The sequence below is a fragment of the Podarcis filfolensis genome (assembly GCF_964270895.1).
Source record: "Podarcis filfolensis genome assembly, chromosome: 16".
Classification (NCBI taxonomy): Eukaryota; Metazoa; Chordata; class Lepidosauria; order Squamata; family Lacertidae; genus Podarcis; species Podarcis filfolensis.
In genome coordinates this window covers 18,842,789-18,869,449 of record NC_139620.1, presented here as the reverse complement: position 1 = coordinate 18,869,449, position 26,661 = coordinate 18,842,789, and the positions used below count along the sequence as shown (strand labels likewise).

General features: G+C 46.5%; 1 protein-coding gene across 1 annotated transcript; it reads right to left on the bottom strand.

The window, feature by feature from the left end:
• Nucleotides 1-668: 668 nt before the first annotated feature.
• VSIG10 (V-set and immunoglobulin domain containing 10) lies at nt 669-24,480 on the bottom strand. The gene is made up of 9 exons (XM_083590305.1): nt 24,298-24,480; nt 20,923-21,207; nt 15,673-15,978; nt 10,442-10,714; nt 10,044-10,337; nt 8,692-8,802; nt 8,052-8,064; nt 6,425-6,558; nt 669-2,458 (listed from the first exon to the last, which is right to left on the bottom strand). Exons 1-9 carry the CDS (start codon nt 24,371-24,373, stop codon nt 2,388-2,390), a joined length of 1,563 nt encoding a protein of 520 aa, XP_083446431.1. The 5' UTR covers nt 24,374-24,480; the 3' UTR covers nt 669-2,387.
• Nucleotides 24,481-26,661: the final 2,181 nt, after the last annotated feature.

The following is a 26,661-nucleotide window of genomic DNA, read 5'->3' as shown; positions in this document are numbered from 1 at the left end:
TGTATGGTGTTCAACATATCATTGAGGCAGTAATGGTGCATTAGAGGTTGACTGAGCCGGGATATTGTTGGGGTGGGTGTTGTTGGAGGAGGGTTGTGGCTGTTGGTTTTTTCCTATCTTCCTTTTAGATTTTGTTGTGATTTACATGGAAATTAACCAGTTTGGTTTCAGATTTTTTAAATGTTTAATTTATTGTTTATGACTGCTTTTGTCCTGAAGTAGTTATGTATTTTTCCCACGTTGTAAGCTGGCTTGAGCATGGTTTGAGCTGTGGAAAAGCAGCATGCAAATAAAATTATGCATGTACGGTACAGGACTGTCCACATATCATTCAGCTTCATTAGTTCTTCTGCTATGCTTCCTCGCATGTTCCCAAATTCTTGCTGCCTGGAGGGGCACTTTTACACTATAGTGCCACAAAATGGGGACACAGAAAAACCCAGAATGCTTGCAGTGGGAAAAGTTACAGCTGGAAGTTGCAGAGTCTGCATTGATTGCAAAGCAAATATGACCATCCCAGAACTTTTGCAGGGGCAGATAACACCAATGTTTACGTTCTTACGTCATTAGATAGCAAACCAGGAATAAACTGCCCTGGCTATCCAAAATCTGGGAACAGATATCCAGACCTCCCTTACTTAAGTTAAAAAATATACAAACACATCGGATGCAAAATACACATTTTTATTCCATAAGCAAAAGATCACCTCCACAGTTAGGTTCTCCAGAAGAAAAATCTGTGTTTCTACAACTCTTTGGAATTGAGTTTGAGACCAGCTGTTGCCTCCAGGTAACAATTATTTCTTAAGCGAGCAGCTTACCAAACCCCACAGCCCAAGCCAGCCTGTGGCACACACAAACACACAAGTAACTGGATGGGCTGGAAAATTGATTTTGGAAGGGGGCACAGTCTACTCAAACAGGCCCCACCGAAATGAGTGTGAGCTGATCTGTACTCCTAGATGGCTCCCATTTGCTTCAGTTGTGCTTACTCAGGAAACCATCCTGGAGGACTGCAGCTACCATGAACTGGCGACATCATTGGGGGTTTTTAACCCATCTGCAGAATGGGCTTATGCAGCAATAGGGCACAATATTTATTTCATATTAACTACATTCAGTGTTTTATGGGGTAAGGCCTCCACTGGCATAACCCAGATTCACGACATCCCCAGATTTTGTCTGAAAGACATAAATAAGATTCCCATCTAGTGTTTTTAGACCAGGGCATCGAATGCTTTAGGATCTTAGGATTCTACAAAGGAGATCTGAGAAGCCTACAGACTTCATTCTTTCTTCATAGGGCTTGCTTTATTGTACCACTCAGCAGCTCACAGCAGCCTGGTACCTTTTCAGGTTTACATTGCCCCTAAACTTGAAATTCATTTACTGCTGACAACCCCACACAGGAGGCAGCCTTATGCAGAATCATGCCTAAACAGACCAGCAGTGGCTCTCCAGCATTTAGTCTCTCTTAGCTACATGGAGATGCCGTTTGCGATTGAGCCAGGGGCCTGCTGCATGCTCTTCCACTGAGCTACAGCTCTTTCTCTAAAAGACACAGGAAAACAGTCACTTGTCCATCGAGCTCAGTATTGCCTACACTGACTGGCAGCTCTCCAGTCAGGGAGTCTTATTCCAGTCCCAACTGGAGATGCCAGGGACGAACCAGGGACCTCCTGCATGCAAGGCAGATCCTCTAGTCCCTGAGCTACAAGCCCTTCCCAAAAGAGAATCCCAGAATAGAAGGGGTTAAGAGGGGTACATTCCGCTTGCTTAAGGCCACAGAGGAAGCATCGTTGTGCCAGCTGCCTCCACTTTGCTGTAAATACGCAAGCCAATGAATCACAGAATTGTAGAGCTCAAAGGGACCTCAAGGCTCATCTCTTGGGCTCATCTCTTGGGCAAGAATCCTGTCCATAGTCATGGACAAGGATCAGAAGAACCCAATTCATTTTCATGCCAAGCTGGGCAAACGGAACTGGGTTCAAGACAGCCCCCTCCCTCCAGCCCTTCAAGCTGCCCTGGAGGATCTCTTGCCCAGCGAAGCTCCTTCCTAACACAGCCTGGATCTTTCCCTCTTGCTCCTAAGGAAACTGCTCTGCTCCTGCCCCCTCCCTGCACATTTCCTGTATCGCTGCCATGAAGTTTCAAGCTCAGTCTTTTTTTCTTTAAAGGACGGCAGAGGGAGGAGGAAAGAGCAGGCGGGAGAATTATGAAAAATGTGGAAGGGCATGATCAAGACAGGATGAAGAAGGCCTCTGAGAATGATCTGGCTACCGAGTGAACTCCTTCCTTCTCCCCGGTCAGGATCAGAGCAGAGTTACACTGCGGTGAAGCTTTGGTTCCTAGCACACACGGAAAGGCAACGATGAAGAGAGCTCCCTCTACATTTTGGACCTGGTTTCACTGTTGGTGTCCTCCAGGGAACTCTCACTAGGCACGTCTGCCTGGGGGCCTGAAACAAAACACAAGGGAGTCTAAATTGCACCAGCACATCACCTTCAGCTCTTGCCCCAAGCTTCCTGTTTTAATGGCTGGGTTGTTTTCATAGGATCAGTTTACTGCGTGCTGGCTTTTTTTAAAATAAGTAAATTTAGTTTAGATTCCATAAAATAAACCAAAACACCATTAAAGAAATAATCACCCCATTACAACAAATTGAAAGCAGCACAAACATCGTTAGACTTACTGTACTACAAAACATTACAAAAAATGCCCATTCCCCCCCCCAAAAACCTATTAGGTTATATCAGTGGTTTTCAACCAGGGTGCCGTGGCACCCTGGGGTGCCTTGAATGATGGCCATGGGTGCCATGGGCAACACTGGTCTCTGTCCCTCTTTCCTTCGCTCCCTCCTCTGATGCCCTCTCACATCTCTGCCTCCCAAAGGCTTGCACAGCTGTTTGTTGCAGCAGCCCTGGCTACAAGCTCCACAGGCGAATGGTGCTTCTGGGGCTGGTTGGGGGTGCTGGTTGCCAGGATCTGAGGCAGCCTCAGAATAAGCAAGCAAATGGGTGAGGAAGCCCAGCCAGCCAGTCCACCAGCCCTTGTTGTTGGGAATGAACAGACAAATGGGAGGCCAGGCAGGCACTGTTCTGGACTTCCTTGTGCTTGCTGTGTGCAAGGCCTGCCTGGGAGCTGAGTACCCAGTGCTGAAGGAGAGGCTTTCCACCATGCTGACCTGGCAGCACCTACTGTTGCCACTGCTGCCTCCCAAGGTAAGGTGCTGGCCTCATGTTCACCTTTGACCTGTCTCCATTGGACCATTAAGGCTGGGGGCCTCCTCTTCCCAGACCCCTGTGGGACAGTGTGAGGAGACACCTCTCTTTGGGGCAGGGGGTGCAGCTCAGAGACCAGGGATGGCAGCAAGAGCTGCCTGGAGGACTCCCAAGGATAGGGGAGGAGGCTGAGGGAACCCTCCACAAGGGAAGGTGTTCGGAAAAGGATGAGGGGCTGCCAGCTCTGCAGGCAAGGGGTGATATAACTGGGCTCCTGAGCCCCACAGAGGTGTCACAGAAAGAATGCAGTTTGTCAAAGGAGCCGTGGGCTCAAAAAGGTTGAATATCTCTGGGTTATATGTATTCTTTTATAATTAAGTTAACTTAATCTTAATTAACTTAATTAAGCTAAACTTAATTTAAAAAAAAACTAAGATCATGGCCACTGGGCCCATCACCTCCTGCCAAATAGAAGGGGAAGAAATGAGGCAGTGAGAGATTTTACTTTCTTTGGCTCCATGATCACTGCAGAAGGTGACAGCAGTCACGAAATTAAAAGACGCCTGCTTCTTGGGAGAAAAGCAATGACAAACCTAGACAGCATCTTAAAAAGCAGAGACATCACCTTGCCAACAAAGGTCCATATAGTTAAAGCTATGGTTTTCCCAGTAGTGATGTATGGAAGTGAGAGCTGGACCATAAAGAAGGCTGATCGCCGAAGAATTGATGCTTTTGAATTATGGGTGCTGGAGGAGACTCTTGAGAGTCCCATGGACTGCAAGAAGATCAAACCTATCCATTCTGAGGGAAATCAGCCCTGAGTGCTCACTGGAAGGACAGATCCTGAAGCTGAGGCTCCAATACTTTGGCTACCTCATGAGAAGACAAGACTCCCTGGAAAAGACCCTGATGTGGGGAAAGATTAAGGGCACAAGGAGAAGGGGACGACAGAGAATGAGGTGGTTGGACAGTGTTCTCAAAGCTACCAGCATGAGTTTGACCAAACTGCAGGAGGCAGTGAAAGACAGGAGTGCCTGGCGTGCTCTGGTCCATGGGGTCACGAAGAGTCGGACACGACTAAACGACTAAACAACGACAACAATCTTTGTTACTATAGACCTTTTTCCCCCCAAAACCATTTACGTACAGTAGGAGATAAACTTTTCTCCCTCCAATTTTTAGCTATCATGCTCTTTGCAACCGCAATAAGGTTGATTGCTATTTCTCAATCCTTTTCCAGAGTCACGCCATCGCTGTAAGTTTTACTGCATGTTTTAACTATGATGCGGAATACTACTAGAGGCAGCGATGGCAAAAACAGCACATAGCAGCCCACTAAAGGCATGACTCAGGCTGTGAAGGTTCACAGTTACCTCAGCAGGTCTACCACCCTCATAACTGTGAACCATGGATCTGAAGAGATTGTTAATAAACAGACGCTTTTGGTTACAGATTTCCGAGAGCTTTCAGGGAACTGCACTGGAATTATCTACCCATCATGCACTGGGGTGACCATGCCTCCCTTGTAATGCTATTCTGGGAGTGGTTAACTATTCCTAAATATATAGAAAGACTTTCTCTCATACCCTCCAACATTTCTCCAGTTAAAATAGACACATCCCATCCCATAATGACAAATTTACTATTTATACCCCACACATTTTTACTAGTCAGTAAGACTGGATTTAAATCAGCGCGAGGCTTGGGGCGGCAGCCTGCAGCCCAAAGCACGGGGAGCCCTCTGGAGGGCGCCCCGTGCTTCGGGCAGGTGTGCGCAAGGCTTGGGGCGGCAGCCGCGGCTGGGGGAGGGAAAATAATTTTTTTTATTCATTTCCCCCCCCCCCCAAAAAAGGAGGTGCGTCCTATGGGCCGGTGCGCCCTATAGGACGAAAAATACGGTAGTTAAACGTTGTTGTGTTTTTTTAAAAAAAATACAGACTGAGTGTTAGCACACATGAAAAACTTAAAACAAATCCTTATTTCCTGATGAATAGCCTTTGGACTATAATGTAACTTAAACAGAAAATTATCTTTAGAAAGATTTTTCCTCCAAAAGCATTTTATTTTACAAATCTGATTTAAATAAAAAAATTCTGATTTAAATCAAAATAATCCAATTTCAATTTTAAAAATCTGATTTAAAAAAAAGATCATTGATTTTTTCCACCCTGGTTTAAAACCATTTATATATCCCATTACACAGCCCCTCCCCGGCTGCACCTCTGAGACCCTAATGATCATTTTGCTACTATGATTGCCGTGTGTGTGTGTGTGTGTGTTGAATTGATTTCTGAGCAGAGGCAGGTGTTGTCAACTGGGCCTTTTAATTAGGAACACGTGATTGGGCTGGCTGGTTGCCAGATCCCCCTCCTAGTTACTATAAATATCTTGTTAGTTTAACCTGCCTGGCTGAACACCACCTGTGTGACCTGCCACTCAATTTTTTTGCATTATACCTGTTTGGTATTTTAATCCCGAAGAAGGTAAATGAAAGCCTGCCATCTCTTTTAACCAGTTGGTGAATTTGGACAATATATACTGTATGTGTGTGCGCGCGCATACACACATATACACATACACACATGCATGTGCTTCCCTGTATGGGAAGACAGGCTCTGGCAGATTGAGCGTGAGAGACCAATGGTGGGTCCAATGGTCCAGAAGGTGGTTTCTGCACGTAGTGGAAAGTGAGGGGCAGACGGGGCTCGTCAACTTGGGAAGCGAGCCCATCTAGGAGAAGGAAGACACTGATTCTAAACCTCCGCTGCCTTGCGGGACACCTTTGGGAGAAGAAAAGGCTAATGAGTAAACCCTTACACAAATCTGGAGCAGAGTCCCTAGAGGGTTGGGTGGCACCTTGTACGCCTCCTTCCAGCAACTCCTGCAGCCAAGCTGGTGCCAAACGCATTGCTCTGCTTTCCTTTGGATTACATCAGCGAGACCAAGACCTTATTGCACCCCGGGGTAGTCACTTTCGTGCTGCTAACACAGCGGTTCGACTTCACCCCCAGAGGGGCACCCCTTTGACTCTCGAGACAGACAGATGCCTAGAGACGGACGGATGCTTATTGTCTAGAATTCTAATTCTGTGGTTTTTAGCTGCATTACTGTGCATTTTTATTAATGTTATCTACCGGGCATAATTGTCAATCGCTATAAAATGGTCTGCTAATAAAGAAATTAAGCAAAGGTTCACAGCTTACTTTGGTGAGGTGTGGCAGACCCTCCATTAACAAGGGCAACCCCCTGATCTGAAGCGGGCTCCCCGGCTGCTTCCGACAGCGGATCCTCTTCCTCCGAATCCATCAGCACAAGGATATCACTTGCATCTCGATTCCTACAGCGGTCAGAAGGACAGAAAGTTAAGAGAATGGTCAGCGGGACCTTTCCCTGCCTCCTCCTCCTCTTCAACAGGCAAGGAACTTTACGCCGTCTGCCCTCTCAACTGCATCTGCGAACAGGGTTTATCCCTCGCAGCAGAAGGAAATGGACTGGGGTCGTGGCAGACCTTGGGGTTTCAGATTTCAACGGTGCCTGTGCGAATGCCAAAATTCAGCACCCCTGCCTCTCACCCTCCATTCTGCGTTATAGCTGCAGTGGCCCCTATTCCACCCCGAGGCTCTGCACCCAGTGTGACCAAACCAGTTGCACGCCCCTAAATCTGCCTCTGCTGGGGTTGCTATGCAGCTATATTACAACTTGGGGGTGGGGATCTTGGTAGAGGTTTTTTCCCCATCAGCACAGATGCCTCTGTTGAATAAAGCATTTCACCAGGTAGACCGGACCACTGAAAAAAGTCCATGTGTTAGCAGAAGCCATTGCAAGGACTCTGGCTAGCGCAATGGAGATTTCTCCCCTTCCCCAAGTCTCCTCTGAATCTGTTCTGGGAGAGGGTTGGGAGAACCCCCACATGATTCAATGGGTAGACCTGGCCACCAAAAAACACTCCAGGCATGTCAGCTGCTCACTTGTCCATTTGTGACTCCAACTAGCAGCAGCTCTCCTGGCGCTCAAGCAGTGAAAGGTCCTTGCCACAGCCTGCTACCCAACTATTTTAACTCAGTGCTGGTGAACCTCAGAACCCTGGGGCTGAATGCAGCCTCCCAGGCCTCTCAATGTGGCCCTCCCCAGCTACATCCCTGGCTCACAGCTTCAAGGGCTTCTGCCTGGCTTGAATGTGGGCTTAATCTCCCATAGTGCCTCTTGCTTGCTGGATGGAGGATAGAGAGGTGGTTTTGGATGCAGATACAGTGGTACCTCAGAAGTCAAACAGAATCCATTCCGGAAGTCCATTCGACTTCCAAAACATTCGGAAACCAAAGCACGGCTTCCGATTGGCTGCAGGAAGCTCCTGCAGCCAATCGGAAGCCCCGTCGGACATTCGGGTTCCAAAGAATGTTCGCAAACTGGAACACTCACTTCAGGGTTTGCAGTGCTCAGGAGCTAAAACGTACGAGTACCAAGGCGTTCGGGATCCAAGGTACGACTGCACTAGCTTACTATAGAGAGGCAAAATGTATGTTTCCTGTTCCATCCACTTTTGTCCCTTGCCCCTCCCAACGTGGTTCCCCATCCCTGGTGCAGACAGTGCAGGGCGGGATGTGCCAACCATCTGGGCAGCTTCACATACTCTGCCCAGTTTGCCTCTGACCTTGCCCACTGCTGCTTTGCAGCCCCTAGGTGGTTGCCAAGAAGGGAATGTGCCCCTCTGTGAAAAAATAGTTCCCCATCACTGTTCTAATTAAGAGAAGCCAGGGACTGAACTTGGGATTTTCTGCATACAAAACAAGCGACGCTGGTTAGGACTTGCCCACTTAAGGAGACACTCACCTGAGCATGTTGGCTGGAAAAGAGAGAGAGAGAAAAGAAAGAAGAGGAGACAGTTTGAGATCACTGGGTAAACATGCACTTGCTCAGAATGTACAATATGCATCTGATGTGATGTTGAAGGACATAGAGCTTGTGTTTCGCTACATTAAACTTGTGGTGTTTCTACAATTCTGGCCCAATCCGAAAAAACCCAAATCACAGGAGATACGGTGGCTTTTGTTAAATCTTTTTCTTGTATATGCACATGTGTGCTGAAAGCCGCCGACTGGGTATCATATAAAATTAAATAGAGAGCCCAGATTTTGGTACTGGAATGAAGAGATTCATTGCACAGATTTCAATCCTGCCTTAAGTGGAGTTTCATAAACTGGGGTGCCATCACTGAAAAGGCCACATCTTTGACTGCTCTCCACTTCACCACTAAAAGGTGCCTGCATACTGTTCAAATACCCCTGTAGCAAGTTTTAGCCCAAGAGGGGGGGCACCTGTGACCCTCCAGATGTTGTTGAGCTACAATTCCCATCAGCCCCTGCCAGCATGGCCAATGGTCAGGGATGACGGGAGTTGCAATTTTCATAGTTTGGTTTTTTTTTTGTTTTTTTGTCACCTGGAAGGGTTATTAGAGCTATCTTTTTCTTACCTTTTGGGCACCAACGGGGTCCAGCGTATAAGAGGACTCCAGAGAGGACTAGAACACCCAGCAGCAAAAGGACCACAATTGCACCCACTATGCCTGCGATGTTCACTGGCTCTGTGGCAGGAGGAATGGTTTGGGGAGGGTGGGAAGAAAAGCAGTGAAATAGCAGTTCTGGCCTATTTAACATCTTCATTTAAAATAAATAACTCACTGTCAATTAAATGTCTCAGGGACGCTTGCACAGCAACCCAACGGCAAATACCACAAGAGTGTAAGAATTTTTTTTTAAAAATTAGAAAACTCTGGAGAAATAAACAGGCAGTAATTATTATTGATAACATTATTAATACCAATATAATCAATCAATCCTTGTCAATAATAATAATAATTGAAAGGAGCAGCACAAAGCAGCTTCCAAAATGCTGCTCCTTTCAACCTCTGATTTCAACCTCATGGGCCAATGAGGCAGAGTTTATTTACCCAAATGGGGCAGAGTTTATTTTCTCCTGGGGCAACCAAGCCAGATGGACAGGGTATAAGTAATAAAATTATTATTATTTATTATTATTGTCTCCCTTTATCTTATCCCTTTCCAACATTCAGTAGTACCACGTTGCCTTTCCTCAGAACTCGTATTACTTCTCAGGTTCTAGACTTTTTTAAGAAACAAAAACCGCCAAGAAGACTTGGCCCACCTAGTGCACCGTCCTGTTCTCACAATGGCCAACCCACAAACAGGACCTGAGAGAAATAACATTCTTCCCCACTTGTGATTCCCGGCAGCTGGTATCCAGGGGCAAACTGCCTGCCTCCAACCGTGGAGGCAGAACATGGCCATTGGCAGCCTTCTCCATCGTGAATGTGCCTAATTAAAAACCATCCAAGTTGGAGGCCATCATTCTACATTGTGGGAGCAAATATCCCGTTTAACTATGTGCTGTGTTTCTTTCATCTGCCCTGGATGTTGAGCTTCCCTGGACAGCCCACAGTTCTAGCATTATGGGTGGTTGTGGAGGCACTGCCTTGTTTTCAGTTCAGGGTTTCCCAAAATTGGGTCTCCAGTTGCTTTTGGACTACAGCTCCCATCATCCCTGGCCACTGGTCTTGCTAGCTAGGGATGATGGGAGTTGTAGTCCAAAAACACCTGGAGATCCAGGTTTGGGAAACACTGTTTTAGTTGATTGTTCCTAAGACACTCTGTGCTCCTTCTGGGCCAAAGCGCAGGGTACAAACGCTCTAAAAGAAAGAATGAATAAATAAAGCATTTCCCACCCACTCATTTACTGGCGCAATCGTCACCCCGCCTCGTTCCTTAGCATACCAGCGGACTGCCATTTTAAAGGTTATCTGCTTACCGATCACGGTGAGGTAAACATACGCCTCCTTCAGCCCCAGGGGGTTCTCAACCTTGCAAATGTACAAACCACTGTCCGCGCCGTGAGAACAGTTCTGGATGACCAGAGTGGAGACGTTGCCCTTTTGGCTGACCAGAAACCTCCCGCCGGAACGGATCTCCGTCTGGGTCCGGGAGACGTTGCGCAGCCAGGAAATATTGGCAGGGGGGTTTCCGGCGCTGGCCTGACACGTCATCCTGGTGGCTCCCCCTACGAAGCAGCTCCTCATGGGGTCAGACACAAGCGAAGGGGCCTCTAAACCAGAGGAAACACAAGGTGTGGGGGGGGAGAGTGATTGAAACAGTGATGGTCAACTTGGGATGGCTTTAAAATAGGGTTTTATCAGTCTGTTGACTCACCCAGCTTCACGGTGCAGGCCTGGCTGGTCTGCTGCAATAGGTGGATCCCGCGGCACACAAACTCCTTCCCAGAGAGCAGAGGCGAGCCATTCAAAGCGGCCACATTGGTGTCTGCAATGTCCGTCACATTACTGTCCCGGCTCAGGTTCCCCAGATGGGTCCATTGAAGCGTGGGGTGTGGGTAACCCCCGGTCCAGCTGCAATGGAGCTGCACCCCTCCAGAGCCTTCCGCGGAGGTTTGAGCCCAGCATCGAGGCAGTGATGGCGGAGGGTCTGAGGAAGGCATAGAAATTCACAAGATTAACAGGTAACCTTACAGGTCGCAGCTCAGCGGTAGAGCATCTGCTTTGCAGGACAGCTTTAATTCCTGGTGGCATCTCCCAGTAGGGCTGGGGGGGGAGACTCCCTGCCTGAAACCCTGGAGAGCTGCTGCCAGGCAGTGTAGGCAATACAGTGGTACCTTGGGTTACATACGCTTCAGGTTACATACGCTTCAGGTTACAGACTCCGCTAACCCAGAAATAGTACCTCGGGTTAAGAACTTTGCTTCAGGATGAGAACAGAAATCGGGCTCCGGCAGCGCGGCAGCAGCAGGAGTCCCCAACAGTTTCAGGTTAAGTACGGACCTCCGGAACGAATTCAGTACTTAACCCGAGGTACCACTGTACTGAGCTGGATGGGCCATTGGAAGGCAGTTAAGCAGAACATCTGAATCTATGTCAGATCCATAGCACACTGTGTGGATGGTTTAATATGCTTTTTTACAATTGGTATTCTCCCCCCCCCCCTTTCCATTTTTTCTGCTCAGCTGTTTCTGCAACCTGCCTCAGAATTTTGACATGAAATCAGAACGGAAGATATTCAGCTCTCTCCTTAACACTGCCTGTTAAAACGTGGGGTACGATTTCTTGTTTTGTTTTTGTAGTAACCTCCAAAACAAAATAGCACATGCATGCACCCAGCTGAAATCCCAAGATATGCAGTGAAAATCCAGCATGAAAACACAGCTGTCCGAAGCATAGGATGTGATTTAACCTCGAGCCACCCGAAAGGTCTGGATGTCTGCAAAAGTTCAGGATTGTTTTTTTAAATTTTTGCGACCCATTAAAAAAATGTTATTATCCCAGAATGACTTTCAGAGGCTTTGGACAGGTCATCTGAGAAATAAGGCAGACGGCAGAATGAAAGAGCTGAACTGAGCTGCCTCCTCCCTGGGCTTAGCCCCAGAACCTGTTTTTCAACATGAAAGCTCCACAGGCAAAACAAATAAGATTCCTGTGTGCATTATTGTAATAAGGGATGGGCAGGGCGGACTCTCTAGGTGAAGCTGGGTAAAGGGCAGAGCCAAGGAGACCAAACATTCACCTTCTCTTCCGCAAATTATATCTATACAGTCATACCTTGGTTCTCAAACAGAGTCCGTCCGACTCCCGGAACTGTTCAAAAACCAAGATGCGGATTAATTTGAATTAATTTTATAATGAAATGATTTTAGAATGTTGTGTTATTTTATTGTTGTTAGCTGCCCTGAGCCCGGCTTCGGCTGGGGAGGGCGGGATATAAATAAAAATTTATTATTATTATTATTATTATTATTATTATTATTATTATTATTATTATCCTGCAGCCAATCGGAAGCCGTGGAAGCCGCGCCAGATGTTTGGCTTCCAGAAATCGTTCAAAAACCAGAACACTCACTTTCAGTTTTCAATTGTCCGGGAGCCAAAACGTACAAGTTCCAAGGCGTTCGGCAACCAAGGTACAGCTATATATAAGCCTGAGAGGATTTTTTTATTTGGGAGCCATTCTGCATGTACAAAACAATCTAGTGTTCACATACGAAGGTTCCCTGCCCATTTCATTCCCCGTTCTCCCAAGCCTAATTTTCACCAGTGTGTCCCTTGAAGCAGAGGTTAGGAACCTACAGCCCACAGGCTTGATTAGGCCCGCTAGGCCTTCCCATTTGGCCCAGCAGGATGTTTGGGCCAAGCCATGTCCAACTGCCCTACAGGTTATATATGTTTTTGGAGTAGGGGAGGTAAAGACATGGCTGGCCACGGGGAACTGGGGCGTTCAGGCTTGAAGCAGGCATGAGCAATCCGCACCCCACCAATTTCACGTGGCCCACAGCAAGCGAACAGTTCAGACTGTTGTAATTGAAGCAAGACCACCTCCATCTTTGTCGTAGATGAAGCAAGACTAATGCCATCTTGTTGCAGGCTGGCACCATCATCATGTACAGTGGTACCTCGGGTTACAGACGCTTCAGGTTACAGACTCCGCTAACCCAGAAATAGTACCTCAGGTTAAGAACTTTGCTTCAGGATGAGAACAGAAATCGTGCGGCAGTGAGTTAAGTTTTTAACCCGAGGTACCACTGTATTCTCCTTGTATTCGTGCTGAAATCATGCAAGCTTGAGGGACAGAGAAAGTGCAAACCACAAGGGGGGGGTGTAAAGGAAAATTTTAAGGCCATGACCTTTAAAACGGGTATAAACAGGAAAAATGCCTAGCTAGATGAAGTGTGGAAACATCAGCCTTTGCGGTTAAGACTCTTATCACTGGGTGTCTGGCAGGTCTAATCTATACGACTATCAAAACTGTGTGTAAACAGAGATCTGGGTTCTGTCTCTGGTCGCTTCCCTGATCGCTTGCAGTAACCTTTCATGCAAGAAATAAAATTTTGCTTTTAGAGAATCCTCGGGCGTCACTCAACGTTGTTGGTGACTAAGGCACCCGGTTGCAACAGACTCTAGGTGGGGTTTTTCCCACATCAAGACCTCCAGCAAGAGCAATCTGTCCCTTTCCTGGCACTGGGTGGGGAGCAACAGTGAGAGAGAAAAGGGGGTGTTGGGGAGAGAGAGAATGAGAGAGGAGGGGTGTCAAGGGGAGAGGGAGAGAGGGAGAGAGAGAGAGAGAGAGAGAGAGAGAGAGAGAGAGAGAGGAGGGGGTGTTGGGGAGAGAGATGGAAAGAGAGATAAGCAGAAGCCCACCCTCTTTTCACTCTGTTATGAAACAAAACCATAGGGTGGATGAAAGCAGAGTTCCCTCAAGGGCTGCATTCCCTCAGGACCCTCATAATACCGTTTCAAGGCCTAAGCAGTTTAGGATCAGGATATACGAGAAAATGCCATCTTTGACGCTGAGCTTGACAGCCCACGGAGATCATCACTGGGGGGCCCACGGCAGCCACCCTGCCTTCAGAGGTTAGGTGGGTGGTGTTGTGGTTAAACTGAAGGCCTGGGGGGTGCATAGGAAGCTGCCCTCAGCTTACTTGGCGAGCTCAGTGGTCCAGTATCTGCTTTCTTTCCTGGCGCAGAGGAAGCTGCCTTATGCCGAGACCGTTGCTTCATCTAAGCTCAGTACCATCGACACCGGCAGCAGCTTTCCAGGCAGGCCCCCCCCTCTCTTTTAATTTATTTAATCAATTTTTTGATACAAACATCAACCGCAAAAAACACATACAGTGGTACCTCAGGTTAAGGACTTAATTTGTTCTGGAAGTCCGTTCTTAACCTGAAACTGATCTTAACCTGAGGTACCACTTTAGCTAATGGGGCCTCCTGCTGCCGCTGCGCCGCCAGAGCACAATCTCTGTTCTCATTCTGAAGCAAAGTTCTTAACCCAAGGTACTATTTCTGGGTTAGCAGTGTCTGTAACCTGAAGCGTATGTAACCTGAAGCGTCTGTAACCTGAGGTACCACTGTACAAAGGGACGCGAGTGGCACTGTGGGTTAAACCACAGAGCCTAGGACTTGCTGATCAGAAGGTCGGCAGTTCGAATCCCCGCGACGGGGTGAGCTCCCGTTGCTCGGTCCCTGCTCCTGCCAACCTAGCAGTTTGAAAGCACATCAAAGTGCAAGTAGATAAACAGGTACTGCTCCAGCAGGAAGGTAAATGGCGTTTCCGTGCGCTGCTCTGGTTCACCAGAAGCGGCTTAGTCATGCTGGCCACATGACCCGGAAGCTGTACTCTGGCTCCCTCGGCCAATAAAGAGAGATGAGCGCCGCAACCCCAGAGTCGGCCACGACTGGACCTAATGGTCAGGGGTCCCTCTACCTTTACCATTGTACAACAAAAACTGTAACAACAGTAATAACATAATTTGACAATTCAGATTTGGATACACTGATATACCTATGACTACACCTTTTAAAACAATATTTTCCCACCTCTCTCTCCTCCCTCTACTTCCTACCACTATCCATCTTATCGCTTAAATATTCGTTCCAGATTCTTCATATTTATCCATTCTTATTTTGCGTCGACATGCAATTCGTTCTTATGTAGCTAATCAGGCAGGGCCTCTCTCCCAGCCCTGCCTGGAGAGGAACACAAGACCTTCTGCATGCAAAGCAGATGTCCTGCCATTGAAACACTTCTCCTGTCCTAGGAGTCTTCCCTATTGCCCATACAGACTGGCAGCAACCCTCCAGGGTTCCAAGAAAGGGCAATTCGCAGCTAGGGCTGGGTGATATATCAATATAGCCTCCAAAACTGGTTTCAAGTCCATATCGTAATATCGGTTTCATAGTTTTTGACCTGGCAATGTATCGCAAACGGGGTTTTGAGCAGGAACTCGGAGGAAACTGAGTTCCCTAACCTTTTAAAAATCAAATAATTATTTTTTGTCCGGGGGGGGGGGAGTGGAAGCTGGAATGGATATACACCCAATGCCTGAGCCAAAAATCCATCCTATATCTGTAATCAATAAAGTTGTAGCCATTTCGAACCCAGATCATTTTCTGCTTCAATTTATTCATCACATATTACATTTAGCCACTGCAGGGGGGGCAGGGAACACTGTGACTGGGCCTGCAACAAACCAACAAACAAGCTGACTTTGTTGTGAGTTTTCCCATCGTTTTTCCAGAAAAAAAAGCACTGATCACAAATCATGGTGTGGGTGGGTGTGCGCGATGCAGAAAATCACAATGTGGAGGAAACCATCAAGCCATCCCATGCCTCCACATAGCTCCATCTTTATTTCAGACATTGTGATATATCAGAATATCACAACATTTAGCTGGTGATATATCATGATGCTGAAAACCAGATATTGCCCTTCCTCTACATAGTTCCATCCTTATTTCAGACATCGTGATATATTGATGTATCACAGTGTTTAGCTGGGCCATCATGGTCTATGGGATGCAGGCCACCGTACTGAGTGCTGTTAAGGCAAAACTCTGCAATGACCCTATGCAAGTGTTTCCTATTAGTATACGTACAGTAGATCAGGAGTTCACGGGTGACGGTCTGCTGCCGGTGGCTAAGCAGGTTAGTTGCCGAGCACGAGTAATTTCCTTGCAAGCTGGGTGACAAGTTGTAAAGGGTAAAGTAGCTCAGGGAGCTGTTGACTTCTGTGAAGGGCTCCTGCCCGGAGCCAGACTGGGAGAAATCCCATTTGGTCGCAGAGGTTGGGCGGGAGTCGCTGGTACAGGAGAAGTTGAGGGTCCCGTGTCTCTGGGCGTAGAGGGTGCCGTTTGGTAGCGCCGTGGCAGGACCAATGTTGACATTCACCTTGGTGGGGCCACCTGGAAAGCAGGTGAAAGAGACAGGTATTTTAAAAAAAGAAAAAGGATATACATCAGTACATCAGAAGTCAAATGGAATCCATTCCGGAAGTCTGTTTGACTTCCAAAATGTTTGGAAACCAAGGCGCAGCTTCCGATTGGCTGCAGAAAGCTCCTGCAGCCAATCAGAAGCTGCGCCGGACGTTCGGGTTACAAAGAACGTTTGCAAACCAGAACACTCACTTCCAGGTTTGCGGCATTTGGGAGCCAAAACATTTGACTTACAAGGCGTTTGGGATCCGAGGTACGACTATACTGTTAAAAGCTGTTTAACTATCTCATATTGCTTCCAACAAATCACCAAATTGTTGGAGAGGTTGTGGGAACAATGAGGGCAGCTTCCTATTTCTGGTGGAAATGCAGAGTGCTTTATTCTGGAATGAACTTTATCAAGAGATACCTACAGCTGCCAATAAGTATCCTATCAGGGGATTATCTCTCAGGTCCATATTAGCATCTGCAAATAAATTTTGTAAAACTCAACCAGATGCTCCAGGACTGAGAAACCTTGGATGTTTGACCTTGGCTGTAAAGGGCACTGTCCGTGGTCCTGAACCCAGACCTTGCTCTCCCTCCACTGGGCTACAAATGCAAATACCTTAATTAATCATATAATCGGAAGGGACGCTGAGTGTCATCTTGTCCAACCCCTTGCAATGCAGGAATATTTTGCCCAATGCAGGACTCGAACCCACAACTCAGGCAGTGGAGGTAGAGCATAGCCACTGTGGCTAGCAGCCATTGATAGCCTTCCCGTCCACGATTTAATCCTTTAAAGCTTAGTATTGGCTGCACCGCCTGGGAGCAGCTGTCCAGGGTTTCAGTCAGAAGTCTTTCCCCAGGGCCCTGCCTGCAGATGCCAGTGACCAAGCAGATACTCTTGCACTCTGCTTTCCCTAGAAATAAAGCAGGATTCTAGTCCTCATGGCTCCAATTAGGATTAAACAGGAGCATAGGGGGCTGCCTTACAGAGAGTCAACCCACTGGTCCGTCAATCTCAGAACTGGCTGTGCTGGCATCCCAAGCAGCTGTTCTACCACTGATCTCCCCCAGTGAGTTTTGCTGCTGAGAGGCGGGGAGGAGGGGTTTGCCCCACATGCGGGCTAGAGACAAAGGAATATAGGAAGCAGCTGTCTCCCAAGTCCTGTTCCTTTTAGCTGGAAATATGTGGGGTGGAGCGAGCCGACCTAACCGGAAGAGTCCGCGACCAGAAGGAGGAGGAGTATCAGGAAGAGTGGAATAAATTTAATGATTATCTAGTTAAATTTGTTAAGTTAAATTAACTGAAAATAGCTTGCAGATACTTAATTGGCTTAGGATTTTATTTATGTTAAGTGATGAATTAATATGTTTAATTCCATAAGGTGAAGATTTAAGGATGTTAATGTTTAAGTTAAATTTCATAAGAATTGGGATTTGGAAAACTGTTAAAAGGGCATGCAATGAAATTCAACCAAGGGGAAGCGAGGAAGTCACTTAACAAAGTTAATAAGTGTAATTTTCAATAAGGCTATGGTTTATGTTTGCTTGTCTTATGTGTTTGTTTGTTTGTTTGTTTATAATATTGTGAAAACTAATAAAAAAAATTGAAGGGGGAAAAAGGAAATATGTGGGGTGGGGAGAGGGTCGATACACACAAACACCCCACATGCAAAAGAGCCGCTCTGCCCTAAAAGGGGATGCCACCTTCCATCTGCAAAGATTCCTGAAGGTTCAGCAATTTCCCGTTTTGCTGCAGTGGTTCATCAGGGCCTTTGGAAACAAGGCAAGCAGCCCTTTCCCTGTCCCTCCCTGCATGGCAGATATCTGGACTTCGGTCCAGCCTGCACTGACACGCTTCCCCTTGCTGGCCCCCAGCCTCAAGGTCGCAGCCTTTTGGAGCTGTAACGTCCTGCAACGAAAAAGGTGCCACCCTCTGTTCAGCTTGCTCATGCTTCACGATGACCAACAAAGCACACCTCGAAAGCAAACAGGGTGCTGTGCAAGGAAGGAAGCCAGGAAGTAAGGAGGCGGTGAACCAGTTAGTAAGAAAATACCAGAGCTCCCATGAGGGGGGTGGCAGCTAGGGGGACTGAGGAAGGAGGAGGAGGAGAGGTCATTGTGCAGTTGTAATGGGTATCTGTTCTGCAAGGGCTGGGTACCAGACCTTCCTGGAGCAATCTAGTCATCTCCTGGGCAAAAGAGGCTGCTGGCCATTGGAATCATAATAGTAATAGTAATAATAATTATTAAAATTGTTGCTGTTGTTGTTGTTTGTATCCTGCACATCTGACTGGGTTGCCCCAGCCATTCTGGGTGGTTTCCAACGTGTATACAGTCATACCTCATGTTGCGTTTGCTTCAGGTTGAGCGTTTTCAGGTTGCGGCGACCTGGAAGTACTGGAAAGGGTTACTTCCGGGTTTCGCCGCTCGCGCATGCGCAGATGCTCAAAATGACATTACGCGCATGCGCAGAAGTGGCGAACTGTGGCACGCGCAGACGCGGGTTGCGTTCTGCTCCAGAACAGATCCCGTTTGCAACCAGAGGTACCACTGTACGAACATAATCTGATAAAAACAAATCATCTGACCTATCTTCCTATATTACTACAAAGACCATTTGGTCAACCAAGCAAGCTGCTTGAAGAATACAAGAAGAGCCTGTGAGACCAGGCCAATGGTCCATCTAGCAACCTCTTCTCATGGTGCCCCCACCCCCCGGATGCCCGTAGGAAAACCTCAAGCAGGACCCAAGCACAAGAGCCCTCTCCCCTCCCGGGGGGTGAGAAACCGTGTTGTCTAGCAGGTAATGGCTTTCCCCACCTGCCTTGTCCTACCCTTCAACCCCAGGAGCCTTCAAAAAGGAGCTATTCCCAGAGGAAGAACCCTGAGGGAAGAGAGACTCGTGTTTGCCATCAGGGGGTGGTTGGTTTCATTTGGGCTGCCCCACCTCCAGCCCGAGGAGCATTCAGAAGGGAGTTGCTGCCACAGGCATCTTGTGTATTTTAATAAATGGAGTGAAGGTTTATGAGTCATGGGCGTGTGGCGAGTGTGTGTATGAACTTAACAGTGCTTAGTTCATTCTTTAGTTGCCAAATTATTAATGTTGTTAATATCGTTTTATAGATTATAAATGCTGTATTGATTTGTTAATCATATACAGTGGTACCTCAAGTTACAAACGCCTCAGGTTACAAACGCTTCAGGTTACAAACTCCACTAACCTGGAAGAGTTACCTTGAGTTGAGAACTTTGCCCCAGGATGAGAACGGAAATCGTGTGCCCCATTAGCAAAAGCACGCCTTCAGTTAAGAACGGTTTCAGGCTAAGAATGGACCTCCGGAACAAATTAAATTTGTAACTAGAGATACCACTGTAATACGACTTCAACTGTGATGTGTAGCTTGGTTTTTTTAGTCGCTTTGTTAACTGTTTTGCTGATGATTTGTTAATTATTCCACTCCATTTATGCTGTCGTTGTGATGTCCTGTTATGTTCCATCTTGTTATTGTTATTTATTGTTTGTAAGCCACTTTCATTCATTTGAATGAAAAGAGGCATAGCAATGTAATCAATCAATCAGTGCTGCCTGAAGAAATGTAGCCTCAGTAAGTCAACACAACAGCCTCCTGATTTTGTTGTGCTACAACACCCCGATCTAATGCAACCAAGTTGGGAATTATGGGACTTGTAATCCAAAAACAAATGGAGAACACCATGCAATCTACCCCTGAGCTGGCTGAAGAGCAAGAAACGCCAAGCAAATTGGAAAACAGATTTAAAATTCACGACATGTTGTACGCTGAAAGAAAATTATATGAAAATGATGTACAGGTGGTATTTGACTCATACAGGTGGCGCTGTGGGTTAAACCACAGAGCCTAGGGGTTGCCAATTGGAAGGTCAGCAGTTCGAATCCTCACGACAGGGTGAGCTCCCATTGTTCGGTCCCAGCTCCTGCCCACTTAGCAGTTCGAAAGCACATCAAAGTGCAAGTAGATAAATAGGTACCACTCCAGCAGGAAGGTAAATAGTGTTTCCGTGCGCTGCTCTGGTTCACCAGAAGCTGCTTAGTCATGCTGGCCACATGACCCGGAAGCTGTCTGTGGACAAACGCCGGCTCCCTCGGCCTATAGAGGAAGATGAGCGCACAACCCCAGAGTTGTCTGTGACTGGACCTAACGGTCAGGGGTACCTTTACCTTTAAGTTAGCAAAAACGTATAGAACAAGCACAAATATCTGCTTGAAATGTAAAGAAAAGAAAGTACCTTTTACCATATGTGGTGGTCGTGCGAGGTAATAAAAACTTTCTGGGAGATGATATATAATGAAATGAAAAAATGTTTAAAATAACGTTTGTTAAAAAACCTGAAGCCTTTTTATCAGGAATTATAGGTACTGAGATACCAAAGGATCAGAAAAGTACATTTATGTATACGACAACAGCTGCACGTGTGCTATTAGCCCAGAGACTGAAAGAAGAAACAATCCTGGCCAGGGAAGAATGGCAAACCAAGTTGATGGACTATGCCAAAATGGCAAAATTAACTGGAAAGCTCAGGAACCAAGAAGACAAGGACTTTAAAAAAGAATGGGGAAATTTATAATTTATTTAGGAGACCATTGTAAGCAGATGAAAACATTAGCAGGGTTTTAATCTCACTTGTAAGGTAACAAAAACTATGGATAACTCAGACGGATAAAAAAAGTAGATAACGGATTGATATGCAGTTGTAAATGTTGATATTAGGACTCATGGAAGGGATGGGAAAAAGTATTGAGATTCAGAGCAATCTCTTTACAGTATACGGATTTGCAATTGATTTTGTTGTACATTTACTTTTTACTTTTTTTTTAATCAAATAAAAAATATTATAAAATAATAAAGAGAAAAAGCCAAGCAAAGAAGGAAGACAGCAACTTACTGGCAATGAGCAACTGAATCCTGTGTCTGTGGTCTGTCTCGTTCAGGACCTCTCTGCAGGTATAGTTGCCTTCGTCCTGCAGCCGCAAGCCTGAGATGTGGAAGGAGCTGTTCCTCACCAGGGAGAAGCGAGTGTCAGAAGGGAGGCTGCCGTCCGACGAGAAGAGGATGGGGATCTTTCCCGGGTCCCCGTGAAACCATTCCACCTTGACCGCTCGGGGAGACACATTCCGGCACACGAGGGTGACGTTTCCTTCCACCTCCCCAATCACCACTTCCTCCGTCCCTGTGGGTGGCCAAAGGGGAAAGAAAAATCACTGCATTCATTCATGCAAAGCAGTGACGTATTTATTTCCAACATTTGTATGCCACCGTTTCCTCTGAGGAGCTCAAGCAGCAGGAAAAGGTAGAAACCAGCTCTACCATCTTGCAAGACAGGGTTAGCTGCAACACCAGAGGGGAGGGGAGACTGTGGCCCTCTCCAGAGATTTGTAGGGCTCCAGCTCACATCATCCCTGACCATTGGCCATGCTGGCTGAGGCTGAGGAGGGATGGAGTCCAGCGGTGTCTTTATACCTGTCAGTATACCTGAAGGAGCATCTCCACCTCCATCGTTCAGCCTGGACACTGAGGTCCAGCTCTGAGGGCCTTCTGGCGGTTCCCTCACTGTGAGAAGCGAAGTTACAGGGAACCAAGCAGAGGGCCTTCTTGGTGGTGGTGCCCTCCCACCAGATGTCAAGGAAATAAACAACTGTCTGACTTTGAGAAGACAACTGAAGGCAGCCCTGTTTAGGGAAGTTTTTAATGTTTGATGTTTTATTGTATTTTTAATATTTTGTTGGAAGTCACCCAGAGTGGCGGGGTATAAATTATTATTATTATTATTATTATTATTATTATTATTATTATTATTAAAGGACTATAACTTGAAGAACTTGTGCTTGAGCTGGCTTCATCCTCCTCCCTCCCCTTCCTTTTTCCCTTGTGCGCCATGTGTCTATTTTATTTTCTTGAAGATCCTGAATTTGAAGACAAGGACCATCTTGGAACTGTTTTTTGTAAGCCACACTGGGAGTAATTTCATGTACTATAAAGGGTGGGATGTAAATGCTCTAAATAAACAAGCAAACAAAGGTATTGAGGGCAAACAACAAAGGAGACACAGATTGTAGACTTCTTGGCCAGTGTGAGGAACAGGATACAGGCCAAAATGGTTCCTGGGTCTTCTCCATCAAGACACTTCTTATGGGTGGAGAAGTTTTCCACTGAAACGTGACTTTGCATCCACCCATTCTCTTCCTCAGCACAATCATCTCAGGGCATTCATTTATCCTGCTGTTCGATTTCTGTCTGGCACCGTCTTTCAACACAGCAGACCCATTACTGTTCCTTGGACTGCTGCCCTACGACTGCCAAACCATCATTTCACATTTATAAAGCGTCCACCCTGCTGCGTACGTGAATTCAAAGGCTGCGGCGGACCAGGCGGACGATGACTCATCTCCAAAGTAAAGCTAAGCAGGTCCAAAACACAGCAGCCAGATTGCTGGCTGGGGTTCCTTCGAGATCTCACATAACCCCTGTTTTAAAGCAGGTTACCCGTTCATTCCCAGGCCTAATTCAAGGTGCACATGTTAGTGCCTAAAGCCCTACACGACTCAGACCCCAAATACCTGAAAGACCACCCCCTTCCCTACAAAACCCTCTCGGTGCTAAGATCAGCAGAGGGGGGTGCTTGGTAGTTCGACCGCCCTCAAAATCTTGGAGTGGGTTGGTGCCTAAATGAGGGCCTTCTTGGTGGCGTCCCCCGAGTTGTGGAACTCCTTCCCCACAGAGATGCATCTGGAACCTTCATTATGCAGCTGTCAGAAGATGATGGAGATGCAACCTTTTAGCCCTCCCTTTGACACTAGAGAAGTACATTTGGGGAACCCACCTTATTTCTGTGATTGTAAAGGTGCTTTTAAACTGTTGTTCATATTGTGTTTTAATGCACAATAGCGCTTCACCCCCTATCCTACCCCGTCCCCCCCCTAAATCTGATGTGGCTTTCTCTCCAACCACTGCTGTTTATTAATATATTTTTTAAAAAAAACAGCAGCAGCAGCCCCAAAGTTAAAAACAACAGACCAATAACAATTCCAACAGATTCCAATTAACAGGAGCCAGTTATTGCCAGTGTTTTGATGGTCAATCAATGCGGGGTGCCATGGGCAGAAATTTGGCCTTACTGCAGAGATCTGGGTCAGTTTGTTGGTTATAACTTTGGTTTTTAATTTTAATTTTTACCTACCGCATTTTCCTTTTTACTGTAAACTACCTTGATCATTATTTGGCAGAAATGGAGAATATAGATATTAAACTCTCTCTCCCCCCCCCCTCTCTCTCTCACACACAGAGGCTACTGGAGATATGATAAAATTTGTTCAGTTATTTATCTTCATTTTTGGCAGGCAGTGTGGTTAGGAAAAAACAGCACAATCCCAAGTCTACTCAGAGGCAGAAGTCCTGCTGGATCCAATGGCAAGTACTTTTAAGTACAGGACTGTATATGTTCTTACATACTTGGTGGTTGCAATGAACTAAAGAAGGTGGAATCTAGGTGAGGGGAGCATGACTGAGATAGATGATGATGATGATGATGATGATGATGATGATGATTAAAAAGCAATTACTTTGTTTATGGATAGTTCCTATAGTCCAGCGTTGAGCATTAGGTGAATTTGTACCACTGTTTGTTTTATTTACAAATCATTGTTTTTAACTGACTGCATGCCACCTGGGCAATCTAGATGACAAATCATCAGCATACACAACAATATCAAATTATGTATTGTATGATTGCATATCACACTTGGAACACTTCAGAAGGAAGCGGGGTTTATTATATAGTTATAAGTAACTATAAAGTCGTTCCAGGTCATTGGCAGGGCCAGAACAGAGCTTGTGCCCTATTGCCAGAAAGACTGCCATAATAAATCTTGTTGTTTCTTTTTCCTCTTAGCTTCTGTTACAACTGCAAATTGGGGGGGGGGAGATGAGGGACGGTTTCTTTATTTTTTAAAAATAAAGGGCCACTGCCCTTAAATCTGCTACCAGCTGAAGTGGGGGGGGGGCGATGTCAATTGTTTTAATGCGGTATTTAACATTTTTGCAACCAGCGCCCTGGGATATTAGGCCACTAATAGTGGGGAACCTACTTATCCGCCTGACCCCACTAGTAACTTCGGAAGTAGGGAAGGTGTCTCGGGCTGTTTGTTTCAGGCACCTCTCACATTCCCCGGGCGCGCCCAACAAACGCGCAAAACAAGCCCCGCGGCGGGACACGGATCGCCCCGTCCCCACGTGCGCCCAAGCCCGGACCTCGCATACCGACCTGCAGCGATGCCTCGACCCAAGCAGAGGAGCAACAAGAAGGAGGAGAGGAGTCTGGCGGCCAATCCACACGCCATGGCAGCCTCGGCTGCAGCAGCCGAAGCGACCCGGCGGTGCCCCGGAGGCTGCGATGGGGAGGGACGGAGAAGGGAGGCGGGGGAGACCTTCGGCGGCTTCCCCGCCCCGTCGTGGGCGGATCCGGGCCTTGACCCCCTTTGCTGGAGGCTGCGATGCTCGGCTCCATTTCTCCGCCTAGCGTCGGCTCTGGAGAAGGACGGAGCTCCTGGGGAACTCCGATGTGCGCTTCACCTGACGCTTTTATGCCGTGAACCCGCTTCGATCTTCGGGTGAAGGGCGACATACAAATTTATTAGATCCCAGCATCGTAGAGCTGGAAGAGACCCGAGGGTCATCTAGTCCAACCCCGTGCAATTTATTAGATGAAAAAATAAATCATAAATACACACACGCACGCAGGGGGTGGGGGCAACTCGAATCAGTGCCGGATTAAAACCTTGGAGGCCCTAGGCAGTCGAAATCTGGGGGGGGGGGGGCTCGCAAATGATCTCTTAATACGTTTTTGGTTTTACCAACCAACAATTTTAATAAACCAGTTTCAAGATCAAATCAATATTATTTTGATCCGTTGTCACGGGCCCCCCAAAAGTCATGGGGCCCATAGGCCAGTGTTTATTCTGCCTATTTAGTAATCTGGCACGGACTTGAATAAAATATTGGGGTGCCCGGGTCAGCCCCGCCGTGCATAATCGATCACAATATGGGGAACACACACACCATTTGAATAACAATGCCCATCGACTGGGGGGGCAGGGGACCCCTCCAATATTTTATTGGAAGGGACGAAGGAGCTGGTGGCTCCTGTGCTACGCTTTTGTTTTTATTTATATCTCATAAAATTTATGCACCGCTTAATTGGAAAAAACAACAACCTCAAAACTATTTACAAAAGATAAAACAGTACAATTAAGAAACACGACCCTGCTTTTAAAACATAGAAAAGTGAAAATAGTAAAAGGGATTAAAATTACCCCAACTCTGTAAGCATCTGGGTAGACTTGCCTAAACAGGAATGTTTTTTAGCAGGCGTGGAAAAGAGCTGCAGCGAAGGCGCCTGCTTGATCTCAATAGGCAGGGAGTTCCAAAGTGTAGTGGCTGCCGCACCAAATGATTGAGTTCTTACAAATACGGAAGGGGTACTCCCGTATGTGGCACCTGTAGCAGGGCCACTTCTGCAGATCAAAGTGGTCAAGTGGGCATATGTAGATTAAGGCGATCTCGTAGGTACACTGGTCCCAAGTTTTGAAGGGCTTTTTACGCTAAGAGTAACAAGCTGAACTTGGCTCGGTAGCAGATTGTGAACCGGCACAGACCTCTGATCTCACTCCTGGCAGCTATCATGCTGCAGCCGTCTGCACTAACGCTTATTCTGGTAATCATTACAACAGCAAATAGGTTTCAAGTAAATAAGTAAATTTTAAGTAAATAAAATACCTTGATAATTTTTTACAAAAGGTAGGTCCAAAATTCAAGTGCATATAAGAGAGAAAGAGAAGTGGAGGGGTGATGGTTCATCTAAGAATGATGAGTTTGTGGCTGCCTTGTAAGAGGGGTGAATCTGTCGATTTCAGTTTCTTTCAGCATTGCAGGGGGTTGGACTAGATGACCCTTGGTGTCCCTTCCAACTCCACAATTCCTAGGATTCACATTTTTCCAGTCTTCAGTTCTCTTCATTCCAACATCATTTTGTGATTTTTTTTTAAAAAAGATGTCCCTATGAAAATTCATCAGCGTGTGAATGCAAATTTCCCCTAAATTGCACAGTTTTGTTTGCAGTTTTGCCTAATAGCCACATGATTGCAAAGCAACTTCCCCAAGTATAATGCAATTGTGTGTTTTTTCACTAATAGATGTGTGTTGTTTTCACTAATAGATGCAGTTCTATGGAAACCTTACATTAGCATATGCATTTTTGTATATGTTACTTGGCTGAAGATCTGCCTTGCAAAATTCGGTGCAAATTTTGAAAAATGGCTGAGTCTTTATCGTGTTTTGGAAAATGTGGGTCAGATAGGTTTTGACTTTAAATCTCGTTTCTCCTCCATCCCTGTAGGACTTTGTTTCCACACCTGGCAGCGCCACCTGTCACAGCTGCTCCTCCCCACGTACCAAGCAACCAACCTTTTGTTGCACAAGTTAATTATAATCCACTGAACATATAGTATTTCCCCACTTTCTATGGGAGTGCATTTGGAAAGGCTTCCTAAAGGGAGTTTCCTCCCCATCACAGAGGAAGGATTATGCTACCCAGAAACTGAAAACAGAACAGATGCCATTAAGCAAATAT

Coding starts and splice junctions, on each gene's coding strand:
- VSIG10 (XM_083590305.1), bottom strand. CDS start 24,373: ATGGCGTGTGGATTGGCCGCCAGACTCCTCTCCTCCTTCTTGTTGCTC. Junction 15,979..20,922: donor GATTCAGTTGCTCATTGCCA/GTAAGTTGCTGT, acceptor CCTGCTTTCCAG/GTGGCCCCACCAAGGTGAAT. Junction 8,803..10,043: donor TGTTTACCTCACCGTGATCG/GTAAGCAGATAA, acceptor CTCCTGCCACAG/AGCCAGTGAACATCGCAGGC.